This window comes from Nerophis ophidion, linkage group LG01 (genome assembly GCF_033978795.1).
Source record: "Nerophis ophidion isolate RoL-2023_Sa linkage group LG01, RoL_Noph_v1.0, whole genome shotgun sequence".
NCBI lineage: Eukaryota > Metazoa > Chordata > Actinopteri > Syngnathiformes > Syngnathidae > Nerophis > Nerophis ophidion.
The window spans coordinates 38,151,235-38,167,359 of record NC_084611.1 but is presented as its reverse complement, the minus strand read 5'-3'; the positions used below and the strand labels follow the sequence as shown (position 1 = coordinate 38,167,359).

Here is a 16,125-nt window from a genome sequence, read left to right as displayed (position 1 = left end):
GTTGTCTGGAGGGAGTCTGGTCCTGCTTCCTCTCCGCTTTGTAGTTCTCGGGTAAGGACAAAATATTTCTGTGGATTACAATACATCAAAGTTACAGAACACTTTCATGTTGCTTCCCATCCTACTCAGTGGAGTTTACAAGCCTTTTGCTTGGTAGGATCAAAGACAGCTTTTGTCTTCTCGCCGGGAACTCATGGCAACACAAAGTTTTGTGATAACTTAGATACAATTATTCTGACACTCTGTAATATACCGTATTTTCCGGACCATAGGGTGCACCGGATTATAAGACGCACTGCCAATGAATGGTCTATTTTAAAAAAAATTTTTTTTCAAATCTAAGGCGCACCGGATTTCAGAGCACTTTTTTTACTAAATTTAAAAACACTTCCTTGTGGTTTACATAACATGTAATGGTGGTTCTTTGGTCAAAATGTTGTATAGATGATGTTTTACAGATCGTCTTCAAGCCGCTTTCTGACAGTCGCTTCAGGATAGGCTGTTTTGTGGGCGGTCTTATTTACGTGGCTCACCTTCGGCTGCGTCTTCTCCCCGTCATCTTTGTTGTAGCGGTGTAGCGTGCAAGGACATGAGTGGAAGAAGTGTCAATAGAGGGAGCTAACTGTTTTAATGACATTCAGACTTTACTTCAATCAATAACGGAGCAACATCTTCTCATCCGGAAACAACAATACCGCAAATGTGTCCCGAGAAAAAACGTCCGACCGGAACTCTCTAATACCTAAAGTTCCTCGCGTGAATAATGTAAACTCACTACACCGGTGTGTTTTAGCGCTTTCATGGCGAGTTTACTGACTTTCATGGCGAGTTTACTGACAGATATAAGTAAGAACTTTACACTACTTTATATTAGAAATGGCAACAGTGGAGGGTGTAAGTCCCATAACAAGAAGATAGAGATAAAGAAGAAGCGTATAGACTGCGGTGTCGACACGGACTACAAAGGCGAAATCGCGCAATTTTTCAGGATTTATGCAGATCCCAAATACAGATCAGCGGGTACCAGAAGGTAAGAAGAGTTGTTTTTGCATAATACTGTGAAACAAAACGCCAGATAATGTCTTCCCTCATGCACACACCATAATAATACTCGTATGTTGAAGCCTCATCAAGGGGTGAGGCTTCACAGCTTACCAAAGTCGTACTAAAACATTTTGATGGAATTTTGAGCGCCGTGTATAATGTTTTATGTTTTCATTGGAACAAATAAAATGTTGGTGTTTATCACGTTGCCGTCATTCGTCAGTCTACGCGTATCCCTCCTGTTTGACTGCCATATACTTGTCACACTTACTATTACACCATGCACCAAATAAGATAGCTTTGAGGTCGGTAAGCAACTGTAGTAACCAGCAACGCCTCTTGCTCTCTTAAGAAGTGTGTGTGTGTGTTATATTCATCATTGTTTGTACGTATAATTGAAATAAATGTTTTTATCTATACACTCGATAGGACTGAACAGGAGGAAGGTGGTGACCTCAGACGTAGTGCCTCCGACGTTTACGCAGAGTTTACAACGGACGCCCCTACGCCGACAGAGCGTCCCGAGAGCTTATCTGGACCTCATCAGGGCGAATACAAGCACCCTGGATGCCAGGACCACGATCAGTTTGTGCCTGAGGGATACGCTCACTTCCTGATGTCACGGTCAGTTTCCCCTCAAGTTGACAATATGCATTATGTTGTTGTGTCGCTCTGTCAGCTCAGACTCATTAGTAAAAGGTATTTACATGTCTGTGTAATAATAACTTTTAGCAAATGTGTTCTTTTTTTCTGCAGTTATTATTATTGATTAATTTATAGTCCAGGGGTCACCAACCTTTTTGAAACCAAGAGCTAATTCCTTGGTATTGATTATTGCGAAGGGCTACCAGTTTAATACACATTTAAATAAATTGCCAGAAATAGCCAATTTTCTCAATTTACCTTTAATAAATAAATCTATATATCTATATATAAAAATGGGTATTTCTGTCTGTCATTCCGTCGTCCATTTTTTTTCCTTTTACGGAATGTTTTTTGTAGAGAATAAATGATTAAAAAAAAAAACACTTAATTGAACGGTTTAAAAGAGGAGAAAACAGGAAAAAAAGGAAAATAAAATTATGAAACATAGTTTATCTTGAATTTCGACTCTTTGAAATTCAAAATTCAACCGAAAAAAAGAAGAGAAAAACTAGCTAATTCGAATCTTTTTGAAATAATAAAAAAAAGAATTTATGGAGCATCATTAGTAATTTTTCCTGATTAAGATTAATTTTATAATTTTGATGACATGTTTTAAATAGGTTAAAATCCATTCTGCATTTCGTTAGAATATATAACAAATTGGACCAAGCTATATTTCTAACAAAGACAAATCATTATTTCTTCTAGATTTTCCATAACAACATTTTTTAAAGAAATTCAAAAGACTTTGAAATAAGATTTAAATTTGATTTTAAAGATTTTCTAGATTTGCCAAATGTTTTTTTTGAATTTTAATCATAAGTTTGAAGACAAATTTCACAAATATTCTTCGTAGAAAAATCAGAAGCTAAAATGAAGAATTAAATTTTAAAAAATGTATTATTCTTTACAATAAAAAACATTAATTTACTTGAAAATTGATTTAAATTGTCATGAAAGAAGAGGAAAGAATTTAAAAGGTAAAAAGGTATATGTGTTTAAAAATCTTAAAATCATTTTTAAGGTTGTATTTTTTCTCTAAAATTGTCTTTCTGAAAGTTATAAGAAGCAAAGTAAAAAAATAAATGAATTTATTTAAACAAGTGAAGACCAAGTCTTTAAAATATTTTCTTGGATTTTCAAATTCTATCTGAGTTTGTCTCTCTTAGAATTGAAAAATGTCGAGCAAAGTGAGACCAGCTTACTAGTAAATAAATAAAATTTAAAAAATACAGGCAGCTCACTGGTAAGTGCTGCTATTTGAGCTATTTTTAAAACAGGCCAGCGGGCGACTCATCTGGTCCTAACGGGCTACCTGGTGCCCACGGGCACCGCGTTGGTGACCCCTGATTTATACCATTTCAGGTGATGTAATAAAACCTACAGTACAGGCCAAAGGTTTGAACACACCTTCTCATTCAATGCGTTTTCTTTATTTTCATGACTATTGTAGATCAGGGCTGGGCAACTATTTTGACTTGAGGGCCAGCCACATTTAGAGAAATAAATGTGTCTTGGGGCCTATATCTATTTTAAGGAACACTAATACAAAACCGCACAATAATGTCTGATTGAATGCTAAAAACGTTATGACGGACCGCCTCAAAAAACATAATGGATTTCAACATTTTTCTATGAACGATAAAACACTGAATATTGACAAAATATGAGTGTCACAACCTCTGTCGATCGACATATTTTACAACCAAGTGAAACGCGAGAAAAATGCAACAAACAGTGAAATATGAACGCGAAGGGTACAAAATAAACCCACCTACAATCTGATATATCTTATATATACTAAGCATTAGAACTTTGTTCTACCATGTCTGTGGAAACGCTTCTCACCCACACTCCTTGGTGGCTCGTCTGAGCTGCTGTGATGTAGATTACCATAGTAACTAACTAGATTACTATAGTAACTGGTATATCATTCAAAAGCGCAGATTCCAACCATTGAAATATTTTGTACAGTTGAAGACTTTCGGTCATTAGATAACATCACAATAATGATGGCAGCTGCACTTTCCATCTTAAAGATCTAAAAAAATTATTTGAAAATGTCCGGCGGGCCGGATTGAAAAGCTTAACAGGCCGCATGTTGTAGATTGTCACTGAAGGCATTACAACTATGAATGAACACGTGGAGTTATGTACTTAACAAAAAAAGGTGAAATAACTGAAAACATGTTTTGTATTTTAGTTTCTTCAAAATAGCCACTCTTTGCTATGATTACTTGTTGGCACACTCTTGGCATTCTCTCCATGAGCTTCAAGAGGTAGTCACCTGAAAGGGTTTTCAAGTTCATAGAGAGAATGCAAGAGTGTACGAAGCAGTAATCAGAGCAAAGGGTGGCTATTTTGAAGAAACTAGAATATAAAACATGTTTTCAGTTATTTCACCATTTTTTGTTAAGTACATAACTCCTCATGTGTTCATTCATAGTTGTGATGCCTTCAGTGACAATCTACAATGTAAATAGTCATGAAAATAAAGAAAATGCATTGATTGAGGAGAAGGTGTGTCCAAACGTTTGGCCCTATTATTATTATTGGTATTATTATTTAGAGATAAATGCTTCAAAATGTAATATCGGAAATGATCTGTATCGGTTTAAAAAAGAAATTTCTGACTATTTAAAACGCCGGTTAATGGAGCGGTACACGGACGTAGGGAGAAGTACAGCGCGCCAATAAACCTTAAAGGCACCACCTTTGCGTGCTGGACCAATCACATATCCACGGCTTTTCACACACACAAGTGAATGCATGCATACTTGGTCAACAGCCATACAGGTCACACTGGGGGTGGCCGTATAAACAACTTTAACACTGTTACAAATATGCACCACACTGTGAACCCACACCAAACAAGAATGACAAACACATTTCGGGAGAACATCCGCACCGTAACACAACATAAACACAACAGAACAAATACCCAGACCCCCTTGCAGCACTATCTCGTTGGGCACGCTACAATATACACCCCCCAATACCCCCTATCCCAACCCCGCCCACCTCAACCTCCTCATGCTCTCTCAGGGAGAGCATGTCCCAAATTCCAAGCTGCAGTTTTGAGGCAGGTTAAAAAAAAAAAAATGCATTTTGTGACTTCAATAATAAATATGGCAGTGCCATGTTGGCACTTTCTTCCATAACTTGAGTTGATTTATTTTGAAAAACCTTGTTACATTGTTTAATGCATCCAGAGGGGCATCACAACAAAATTAGGCATAATTATGTGTTAATTCCACGACTGTATATATCGGTATCGGTTGATATCCGAATCAGTAATTAAGAAGTGGACAATATCGGAATATCGGATATCGGCAAAAAAGCCATTATCGGACATCTCTGGTTTAATTATTGTTTAATTTAGTAACTAAATGATGATTGATAATAGTATTTGTCCAAATAGTCACAATAATACATTCTTAATTACTCTATTTCATCCGTGATCTCTTATTTAAATCCCATATTAAAATAACACTTAAATTTTAATAATAATAGTATTCGTGTTGTTGTTGAACTTGTTGCTCTCAACATACATCCATCCATCCGTCCATTTTCTACCGCTTGTGCCGTTTGGGGTCACGGGGGGGTGCTGGAGCCTATCTCAGCTGCATTTGAGCGGAAGGCGGTGTACACCCTGGATAAGTCACCACCTCATCGCAGGGCCAACTGATGGACAGACAACATTCACACTCACATTCACACACTACACTGCAATAAGTCAGTGTTCATAAACAAGAAAAAAAAATACAAAAATGAGGGGTATTTTATTTGAACTAAGCAAAATTATCTGCCAATAGAACAAGAAAATTTGGCTTGTTAAGACTTTCCAAAACCAGTAAAATGAGCTACCCCCAATGAACCCCAAAATACCTTAAAATAAGTATATAGTCACTGATAACAAGTGCACTTTTCTTGACAAAAAAAACAAATATGCGACCTTTTTTCTCAATATGTTGAAAAATATTCTTAAATGAAGTAAATGCTAGTGCCATTATCTTGACATAATGATATGTGCTCGGCATTACATTTCTTGAATCCAGCAAACTTATTAGGGCTGCGAATATTTGGGTGTCCCACTATTCGATTCAATATCGATTCTTGGGGTCCCGATTCGATAATATATCAATTTTTTTCGATTCAACGCGATTCTCGATTCCAAAACTAAATTTTTCCGATTCAAAACGATTCTGTATTTATTCAATACATAGGATTTCAGCAGGATCTACCCGAGTCTGCTGACATGCAAGCAGAGTAGTAGATTTTTGTAAAAAGCTTTTATAATTGTAGAGGACAATGTTTTATCAACTGATTGCAATAATGTAAATTTGTTTTAACTATTAAACAAACCAAAAATATGACTTATTTTATCTTTGTGAAAATATTGGACACAGTGTGTTGTCAAGCTTATGAGATGCGATGCAAGTGTAAGCCTTCTTTTTTTTTTTTTATCGAAAAATGCCTAATGATAATGTCAATGAGGGATTTTTCATCACTGCTATGTTGAGTGTTGCTGAGTCAGGTTTGGTTTTGGAATTGCATTGCATTGTTATAGTATTTATGGTATTGCTGTGTATTGTTTTTTTGGATTGATAAAAAAAAAAAATCGATTTAAAAAAAAAAATGAGAATCAATTCTGAATCGCACAACGTGAGAATCGCGATTCGAATTTGAATCGATTTATTCCCACACCCCTTAAACTTTATTTACTTTTATTTTTCTTAATGGAAAGGCAACAAAGCAAGCGCTTGTTATTCTCGGGGTCTCCTAGCTGCTCAGGCAAATCATATGGTCTAAAAATGCATTTTCTCATCGATAACATGACAGTCAATTACTGCGCAAGGAATATATATACATACATATGTATATATATATATATATATATATATATATATATATATATATATATATATATACTGTATACACACACATTCACACACTAGGGGCCATTTAGTGTTGCCAATCAATGTTGTCAACATTATTATTATTATTATTGGTATTTTTTTGGTCCTAATTTTTTTTATTAATTGCTTTTGTTTTGAATTTGAAGTTATTTAGTACCACTGGATGTGAATTCTCTCTGCCCACTGGGTGTGAGTTTTCCTTGCCCTTTTGTGGGTTCTTCCGAGGATGTTGTAGTCGTAATGATTTGTGCAGTCCTTTGAGACATTTGTGATTTGGGGCTATATAAATAAACATTGATTGATTGATTGAATTATTTACCCCAATAGAATTCCAAAGTGTGTGTAAAAGTGCATGTGTGTGGTTGTGTCTCTGCTTAATTATGGCTCTTCGTTAACGTTTGCATCACGGGACACTTTGGCCCCACTTTGTTAAAAGTGAAGACCCGCCCCCTTATTGAGGAACACAACCCTCCCCGTCTTTGTTCCTTTGTGTGTGCGTGCGTGTTTGCGTTTTCATACACACATTCATGGTCATGTGACCTGGTAGTGGAGAAGATGCTGTGGCTAAAGATCTAAGGTATGTGTCCAAATAAGACATTCCATGTCTTTACAATCTTCTGCAGCGCCCCTCTATTTCTAGCGGGCGTTGTGCTAATCAGATGTGCCGGAAGAGAGTTGAAGTGGGGGAGGGGGCAACAGTGTTGCGTATTGTTCCTCCGTCCCACACGTGCACTCGAGACTTGCTTTTTGTTCGAATCCCGAGACAAAAGTAGGCAAGTCTCGTCTCATAGACTGATATTTTGGTTTGGATGCTTTCACGTCGTGTGTGTTTGTGGCCATTGCAGTTGTCATTGACGTGCTGGATCGTGGTTGTGTGCACAGTTCCCATCACGAAGACGGAGCGGCGGCGATGATGACGATGTGTCGGACCTCCAGTGAGGAAGTGGAGGACAGTGAGAACAAGGAAGGTGAATCAAGTGTGGTGACGTGAATTATATAGCACTTTTCTCTACCGACTCCAAGCGCTTTACATAGTTAAACCGATTATCCAAGGCTGTGGTTCTCAAATGGGGGTACGCGTACCCCTGGGGGTACTTCAACGGTATGCCAAGGGGTACGTGAGATTTTTTTTTTAATATTCTAAAAATAGCAACAATTCAATAATCCTATATAAATATATTCAACAAAATATGAATGTAAGTTCATAAACTGTGAAAAGAAATGCAAAAATGCAATATTCAGTGTTGACAGCTACATTTTTTAGTGGACATGTTTCATAAATATTGATGTTAAAGATTTATTTTTTTGTGAAGAAATGTTTAGAATTGAGTTCATGAATCCAGATGGATCTCTATTACAATCCCCAAAGACGGCACTTTAAGTTGATGATTACTTCCATGTGTAGATATCTTTATTTATAATTGAATCACTTGTTTATTTTTCAACAAGTTTTTAGGTTTTTTTTATATCTTTTTTTCCAAATAGTTCAAGAAAGACCACTACAAATGAGCAATATTTTGCACTGTTATACAACTTAATAAATCAGAAACTGATGACATAGTGCTGTATTTTACATCTTTATCTATTTTTTTCAACAAAAAATGCTTTGCTCTGATTAGGGGGTACTTGAATTAAAAAAATGTTCACAAGGGGTACATCACTGAAAAAAGGTTGAGAACCACTGCTCTAAGGCAGTGTTTTTCAACCTTTTTTGAGCCAAGACACATTTTTCATTGAAAAAATCCAGAGGCACACCACCAGCATAAAACATAACAAAATGAAACTCTGCAGCTGATATTTACAATAAAAAGTATTTTCTCGCAATTGTTACGAATAATGAAATCGATTACAACGGTTTCTAGCTTCATGAGTGATTTTAGACTTTTGAGACTTACCGTATTATTCGAACTACAAGTCGCAGTTTTTTTCATAGTTTGGCCGGGCGTGCGACTTATACTCCGGAGCGACTTATTTGTGAAATTTATAACTCATTATCGTAAAAAAAATTATAATATTTATCTCATTCGCGGAAGAGACGAAGAAAATGTCAGCAATCATCACGCACACGTCAACCAATAAGAATCCGGCGGGGGAGGGTCATGGCAGAAGTGCATTGTGGGTCATGGATTGCTAACTGCTATATGCTATACCAGGGGTCACCAACCTTTTTGAAACCAAGAGCTACTTCTTGGGTACTGATTAATGCGAAGGGCTACCAGTTTGATACACACTTAAATAAATTGCCAAAAATTGCCAGTTTGCTCAATTTACCTTTAATAAATGAATCTATATGTATAAAAAAAATGGGTATTTCTGTCCGTCATTCCGTCGTACATTTTTTTTTCCTTTTACGGAAGTTTTTTTGTAGAGAATAAATGATGGAAAAAAACACTTCATTGAACGATTTAAAAAGGGAGAAAAAAAGAAGAGAAAAACTAGCTACTTTGAATCTGTTTGAAAACATTTTAAAAATAATTTGTGGAACATCATTAGTAATTTTTCCTCATTAAGATTAATTTCAGAATTTTGATGACATGTTTTAAATAGGTTAAAATCCAATCTGCACTTTGTTAGAATATATAACAAATTGGACCAAGCTATATTTCTAACAAAGACAAATCATTATTTCTTCTAGATTTTCCAGAACAAAACATTTAAAATAAATTCAATAGACTTTGAAATAAGATTTAAATTTGATTCTACAGATTTTCTAGATTTGCCGGAATAATTTTTTGGAATTTTAATCATAAGTTTGAAGAAATATTTCACAAATATTCTTCATAGAAAAAACAGAAGCTAAAATGAAGAATTAAATTAAAATGTATTTATTATTCTTTACAATAAAAAAATAAATTTACTTGAATATTGATTTAAACTGTCAGGAAAGAAGAGGAAGGAATTCAAAAGGTAAAAAGTTATATGTGTTTAAAAATCCCAAAATCATTTTTAAGGTTGTATTTTTTCTCTAAAATTGTTTTTCTGAAAGTTATAAGAAGCAAAGTAAAAAAAATTATGAATTTATTTAAACAAGTGAAGACCAAGTCTTTAAAATATTTTCTTGGATTTTCAAGTTCTATTTGAGTTTTGTCTCTCTTAGAATTAAAATTGTCGATCAAAGCGAGACCAACTTGCTAGTAAATAAATACAATTCAAAAAATAGAGGCAGCTCACTGGTAAGTGCTGCTATTTGAGCTACTTTTAGAACAGGCCAGCGGGTGACTCATCTGGTCCTTACGGGCGACCTGGTGCCCATGGGCACCGCGTTGGTGACCCCTGTGCTATATGCTACTGCCGTAGCTATTAAAATGGATCAGTTCAACATTGGCAGTAACTTATAAAAGGTGAGAAGGGCTGAACAAAAATGGCACCGAAAATGAAATCATGTACTGCAGATTACAAACTGGACGTAGTGAAATATGCAGAAGAAAACGACAAGAGGAAGCGACGCATACCTTTGGAGTTGGCAGAGTTGTTTAGAAGCGACATCGAGGAAGACGATTTCATGGGATTTATCGATTAGGAGTGACAGATTGTTTGGTAAACGTATAGCATGTTCTATATGTTATAGTTATTTGAATGACTCTTACCATAATATGTTATGTTAACATGCCAGGCAACTTCTCAGTTGGTTATTTATGAGTCATATAACGTACACTTATTCAGCCTGTTGTTCACTATTCTTTATTTATTTTAAATTGACTTTCAAATGTCTATTCTTGGTGTTGGATTTTATCAAATAAATTTCCCCCAAAAATGTGACTTATACTCCAGTGCGACGTATATGTTTTTTTCCTTCTTTATTATGCATTTTTGGCCGGTGCGACGTATACTACGGAGCGATTTATAATCCGGGAAATACTGTTCTTCCTTGTGGCAGACCCTCCATCCTCTGCAGATGTGTCGGGTGGCTCCAACCACAGGAGGAAGCTGGCTGCTCCGCCAATGAACGTGTCGCTGGAGCACAGCGATGGCTCTCTGCTCTCGGAAGACGCCTTGGACACGGAAGAAGAGGACGACGCTCTGGACACGGGCGACGACCTGGATGTCAACATAGAGGAGTTGGACACGTCCGATGAGGAAATAAATTCACACGGTGAGGTCGCACATCTACAAAACCCAAAACCAGTGAAGTTAGCACGTTGTGTAAATGGTAAATAAAAACAAAATACAATGATTTGAGAATCCTTTCCAACCTATATTCAATTGAGTAAACTTCGAAGACAAGATACTTAACATTCAAACTGGTAAACGTTATTTTGGGGGGAAATATTAGCTCATTTGGAACTTGGTGCCTGCAACATGTTTCAAAAAAGCTGTCACAAGTGGCAAAAAATGTTGAGAAAGTTGAGGAATGCTCATCAAACTCTTATTTGGAAAATCCCACAGGTGTGCAGGCTAATTAGGAACAAGTGGGTGCCATGATTGGGTGTAAAAGCAGCTTCCATGAAATGCTCAGTCATTCACAAACAAGGATGGGGCGAGTGTCACCACTTTGTGAACAAATGCGTGAGCAAATTGTCGAACAGTTTAAGAACAACATTTCTCAACAAGCTTTTGCAAGGAATTTAGGGATTCCACCATCTACGGTCCGTAATATCATCAAAAGTTTTAGCGAATCTGGAGAAATCACTGCATGTAAGCAATGATTTTACGGACCTTCGATCCCTCAGGTGGTACTGCATCAAAAACTGATATCAATGTGTAAAGGATATCACCACATGGACTCAGGAACACTTCATAAAACCACTGTCAGTAACTACAGTTGGTCGCAACATCTGTGAGTGCAAGTTAAAACTCTACTATGCACAGCGAAAGCCATTTATCAATCAATGTTTATTTATATAGCCCTAAATCACAAGTGTCTCAAAGGGCTGCACAAGCCACAACGACATCCTCTGATCAGATCCCAAATCAGGGCAAGGAAAAACTCAACCCAGCGGGATGACAGCGAGAAACCTTGGAGAAGAACGCAGATGTTTAGTGACCCCCTCCTCTAGGGCTACCAGTGCAATGGACTAGTGGGTCTAACATAATATTGTGAAAGTCCAGTCCATAGTGGATCTAACATAATAGTGAGAGTCCAGTCCATAGTGGATCTAACATAATAGTGAGAGTCCAGTCCATAGTGGGGCCAGCCGGGAACCATTTCGAGCGGAGACAGGTTAGCAGCGTAGAGATGTCCCCTGCCGATGCACAGGCGAGGGGTCCACCCCGGGTCCCGACTCTGGACAACCAGCACTTCATCCATGGCCACCGGACCTCTGCCTACACCCCCTCCACAAAGGAGAGGAGGGCAGAGCAGAAAAGAAAAGAAACGGCAGATCAACTGGTCTAAAAGGGGGGTTTATTTAAAGGCCAGAGTATACAAATAAGTTTTCAGATGGGACTTAAATGCTTCTAATGAGGTAGCATCTCTCACTGTTATCAACAACATCCGTTAAATATCTTGTCTTTGCAGTGTGTTCAATTCAATTCACACTTTTCAACTTTTTTAAATGTTCCTTTCAATTCAATAAGTTGAATTTAATTTCTCACTGGATCGGTTCGCAGCAGAGTGTGAAGCGACCGGAATGAGAATCAGCAATTCCAAGTCCGAATCCATGGTTCTCGTCCGGAAAAGGGTGGAGTGCCATCTCCGAGTTGGGGAGGAGATCTTGCCCCAAGTGGAGGAGTTCCAGTACCTTGGAGTCTTGTTCACGAGTGAGGGAAGAGTGGATCGTGAGGTCTTCAGTAATGCGGATGCTGTATTGATCTGTTGTGGTGAAAAAGGAGCTGAGCCGGAAGGCAAAGCTCTCAATTTACTGGTCGATCTACGTTCCCATCCTCACCTATGGTCATGAGCTTTGGGTTATGACCGAAAGGACAAGATCACGGGTACAAGCGGCCGAAAGGAGTTTTTTCCTCCGCCGGGTGGCGGGGCTCTCCCTTAGAGAGAGGGTGAGAAGCTCAGTCATTCGGGAGGAGCTCAAAGTAAAGCTGCTGCTCCTCCACATCGAGAGAAGCCAGATGAGGTGGTTCGGGCATCTGGTCAGGATGCCACCTGAACGCCTCCCTAAGGAGATGTTTCGGGCATGTCCGACCGGTACGAGAACATGGGGAAGACCTAGGACACGTTGAGAAGACTGTCTCCCGGCTGGCCTGGGAACACCTCGGGATCCCCAGGAGGAGCTGGACGAAGTGGCTGGGGAGAGGGAAGTCTGGGCTTCCCTGCTTAGGCTGCTGCCCCCGCGACCCAACCTCGGATAAGCGGAAGAAGATGGATGGATGGATAAGTTGAAAAGGATTTGCAAATTATTGTATTCTGTTTTTATTTACCATTTACACAACGTGCCTACTTCACTGGTTTTGAGGTTTTGTACCATACTTTATGCTCTTGTGCTTATGTACTAGCACGGCATTCCTTGGTGTAATTCCCCCGTCTCACCAGCAGGGCACTGTGAGAGGTCGGACGCGGCAGCAGGAGCAGCGTGCGGAGAGGAGGACGATGGTCGACTATGGAGGAGCGTCGTTATTGGCGAGCAGGAGCATCGCATTGACATGAAGTGCATTGAGGCCTACAAGAGAGTCATTTCTCACGGAGGTGAAGACACACTTAGCACTGCTTTAAAGGCCTACTTAAATGAGATTTTCTTATTTAAACGGGGATAGCAGGTCCATTCTATGTGTCATGCTTGATCATTTCGCGATATTGCCATATTTTTGCTGAAAGGATTTAGTAGAGAACATTGACGATAAAGTTCGCAACTTTTGGTCGCTAATAAAAAAGCCTTGCCTGTACCGGAAGTAGCAGACGATGTGTGCGTGACGTCACCGGTGTGAGGGCTCCTCACATCCTCACATTGTTTATAATGTGAGCCACCAGCAGTAAGAGCAATTGGGACCGAGAAAGCGACAATTTCCCAAATAATTTGAGCGAGGATGAAAGTTTCCTGGATGAGGATATTGATGGTGAAGGACTAGAAATATGTTTTTAAATAAAATAAAAAGCGACTGCTCCGGGCAGCGGCAGTGTGAGCGTTTCAGATTTTATTAGACACATTTACTAGGATAATTCTGGAAGATCCCTTATCTGCTTATTGTTTTAATAGTGTTTTAGTGAGATTGTAAAGACATACCTCAAAGTCGGATGGCTGCGGTGAACGCCAGTGTCTCAGAGAGAAGCCGAGGAGCCAAGCTCACAGCTGCCTTTTTTGACAGCTACTGCAGGAGGACCCACAATCCACTGATGTCTCCGGTAAGATATATATCACAATTTTCCCATCCACAAACATAATGGTTGACGTAGAGAAACATGTTTGCTTGACCGCTCTGTGTTAAAGCTTCACAACAAACATAGAAACACAGGCTGAGTCTCTGTGCTAAAGACAGCTGTAATACACCGCTTTCCACCAACAGCATTCTTCTTTATAGTCTCCATTATTAATTGAACACATTGCAAAAGATTCTGCAACACAGATGTCCAAATTACTGTGTAATTATGCAATGAAAAGAGACGACTTTTAGCCCTAAGTGGTGCTGGGCTAATATGTTCCCTCCAACCAATAACATCACAAACACACGTCATTATACGCGTCATCATTCCGCGGCGTTTTCCACTAGAAACTCCGCGGGAAATTTAAAATTGCAATTTAGTAAACTAAACCGGCCGTATTGGTATGTGTTGCAATGTTAAGATTTCATCATTGATATATAAACTATCAGACTGCGTGGTCGGTAATAGTGGGTTTCAGTAGGCCTTTAATTCTGGAGTGCGTTGTGAAGGACGCTGACATGCGTGTGTGTGTGTGTGTGTGTGTGTGTGTGTGTGTGTGTGTGTGTGTGTGTGTGTGTGTGTGTGTGTGTGTGTGTGTGTGTGTGTCAGGTTATTACGCCGACCAGAACGCCATCATCGTGTTTGCCGCCTGCTTCCTACCAGACAGTGACTGTGACAACTACCACTACGTCATGGAGAACTTGTTTTTGTAAGTAAAGCTGCACTTCAAATTCGGTTCAGTACACAAATCTAGTTGTAAGACACATACAGCGGTCTCCTAGAAGTGTCCCGATACCTCTTTTTCACTTCCGACACAATGCTGATATCACAACCTTCAGTATTAGCCGATACCGATTTTGATATGATACATTATTTCCCATAGTCATCATGGTCGACGTCCCACTGGGGTGAGTTTTTCCTTGCCCTTATGTGGGCTCTACCGAGGATGTCGTTGTGTTTGTGCAGCCCTTTGAGACACTTGTGATTTAGGGCCATATACATAAACATTGATTGATTGATTGATTGTCCGCATAAATCATACATATCTTTTTTTTGTAATGTGGATTGTGCAATGTTACAAAAGTTAAAAAAAAACAACTAGGTGTGCCGAAATTATTCTCTGCATTTGACCTATCACCCTTGTTCACCCCCTGGGAGGTGAGGGAAGCAGTGAGCAGCAGCGGGAATGATGCTGAGTGCCAAGCAGGGAGGCAATGGGTCCCATTTTTATAGTTTTTGGTTTGAACTCGCAAATCTCAGGGCGGACACTCTAACCACTAGGGCACGGAGTAGGTGGTTAAGTGGGTGGAAATGGCCTAATCAGGTGAAATTACTCAAAAAGAGAACACTATCCCAATGTATTATTACTCTTCTGGAACAAACTTATGGTGTCTTTAAGTTGAAGTGGAGTGGTGATTGATTTTTGCGACCCGAGTGGCCACCATATTTTTTTTAAGTTGAGCTCAAGACTAAAGTTAAAGTACCAATGATTGTAACACACACTCACTAGGTGTGGTGAAATTATTCTCTGCATTTGATCCATCACCCTTGAGCACCCCCTGGGAGGTGAGGGGAGCAGTGAGCAGCAGCGGTGGCCGCGCCCGGGAATAATTTTTTGATGATTTAACCCCCAATTCCAACCCTTGACACCGAGTGCCAAGCAGGGAGGTAATCGGTCCCATTTTTATAGTCTTTGGTATGACTCAGCCGGGGTTCGAACTCACAACCTACCGATCTCAGGGCGGACACTCTAACCACTAGGCCACTGAGTAGGTGGTTAAGTGGGTGGAAAGGGCCTGATCAAGTGAAATTATTTAAAAAGATAACACTATCCCAATGTATTATTACTCGTCTGGAACAAAATTATGCTGTCTTTAAGTTGAAGTGGAGTGGTGATTGATTTTTGCGACCCAAGTGGCCACAATATTTTTTTAAGTTGAGCTCAAGACTAAAGTTAAAGTTAAAGTACCAATGATTGTCACACACACACTAGATGTGGTGAAGTTATTCTTTGCATTTGGCCCATCACCCTTGAGAACCCCCTGGGAGGTGAGGGGAGCAGTGGGCAGCAGCGGTGGCCGCGCCCGGGAATCTTTTTTGGTGATTTAACCCCCAATTCCAACCCTTGATGCTGAGTGCCAAGCAGGGAGGTAATGGGTCCCATTTTTATAGTCTTTGGTATGACTCAGCCGGGGTTTGAACTCACAACCTACCGATCTCAGGGCGGACACTCTAACCACTAGGCCACTGAGTAGGTGGTTAAGT

At 39.2% G+C, this 16,125-nt stretch overlaps 2 protein-coding genes across 6 annotated transcripts in view; one reads left to right on the top strand and one right to left on the bottom strand.

Annotated features, from left to right (window-relative positions):
• The window catches only part of LOC133558151 (uncharacterized), a 192,932-nt gene that overhangs the window by 128,730 nt on the left and 48,077 nt on the right, over nt 1-16,125 (bottom strand). The gene's annotated exons all lie outside the window — the stretch shown is intronic.
• The window catches only part of LOC133553664 (protein prune homolog 2-like), a 149,442-nt gene that overhangs the window by 90,267 nt on the left and 43,050 nt on the right, over nt 1-16,125 (top strand). For all 5 annotated transcript variants that reach the window (XM_061902133.1, XM_061902142.1, XM_061902162.1 and 2 more), the window contains 5 exons: nt 1,474-1,668; nt 7,491-7,576; nt 10,486-10,701; nt 13,036-13,188; nt 14,470-14,569. In XM_061902133.1, the coding sequence (XP_061758117.1) occupies nt 1,474-1,668; nt 7,491-7,576; nt 10,486-10,701; nt 13,036-13,188; nt 14,470-14,569 (750 nt within the window). The remainder of the gene's footprint in view (nt 1-1,473; nt 1,669-7,490; nt 7,577-10,485; nt 10,702-13,035; nt 13,189-14,469; nt 14,570-16,125) is intronic.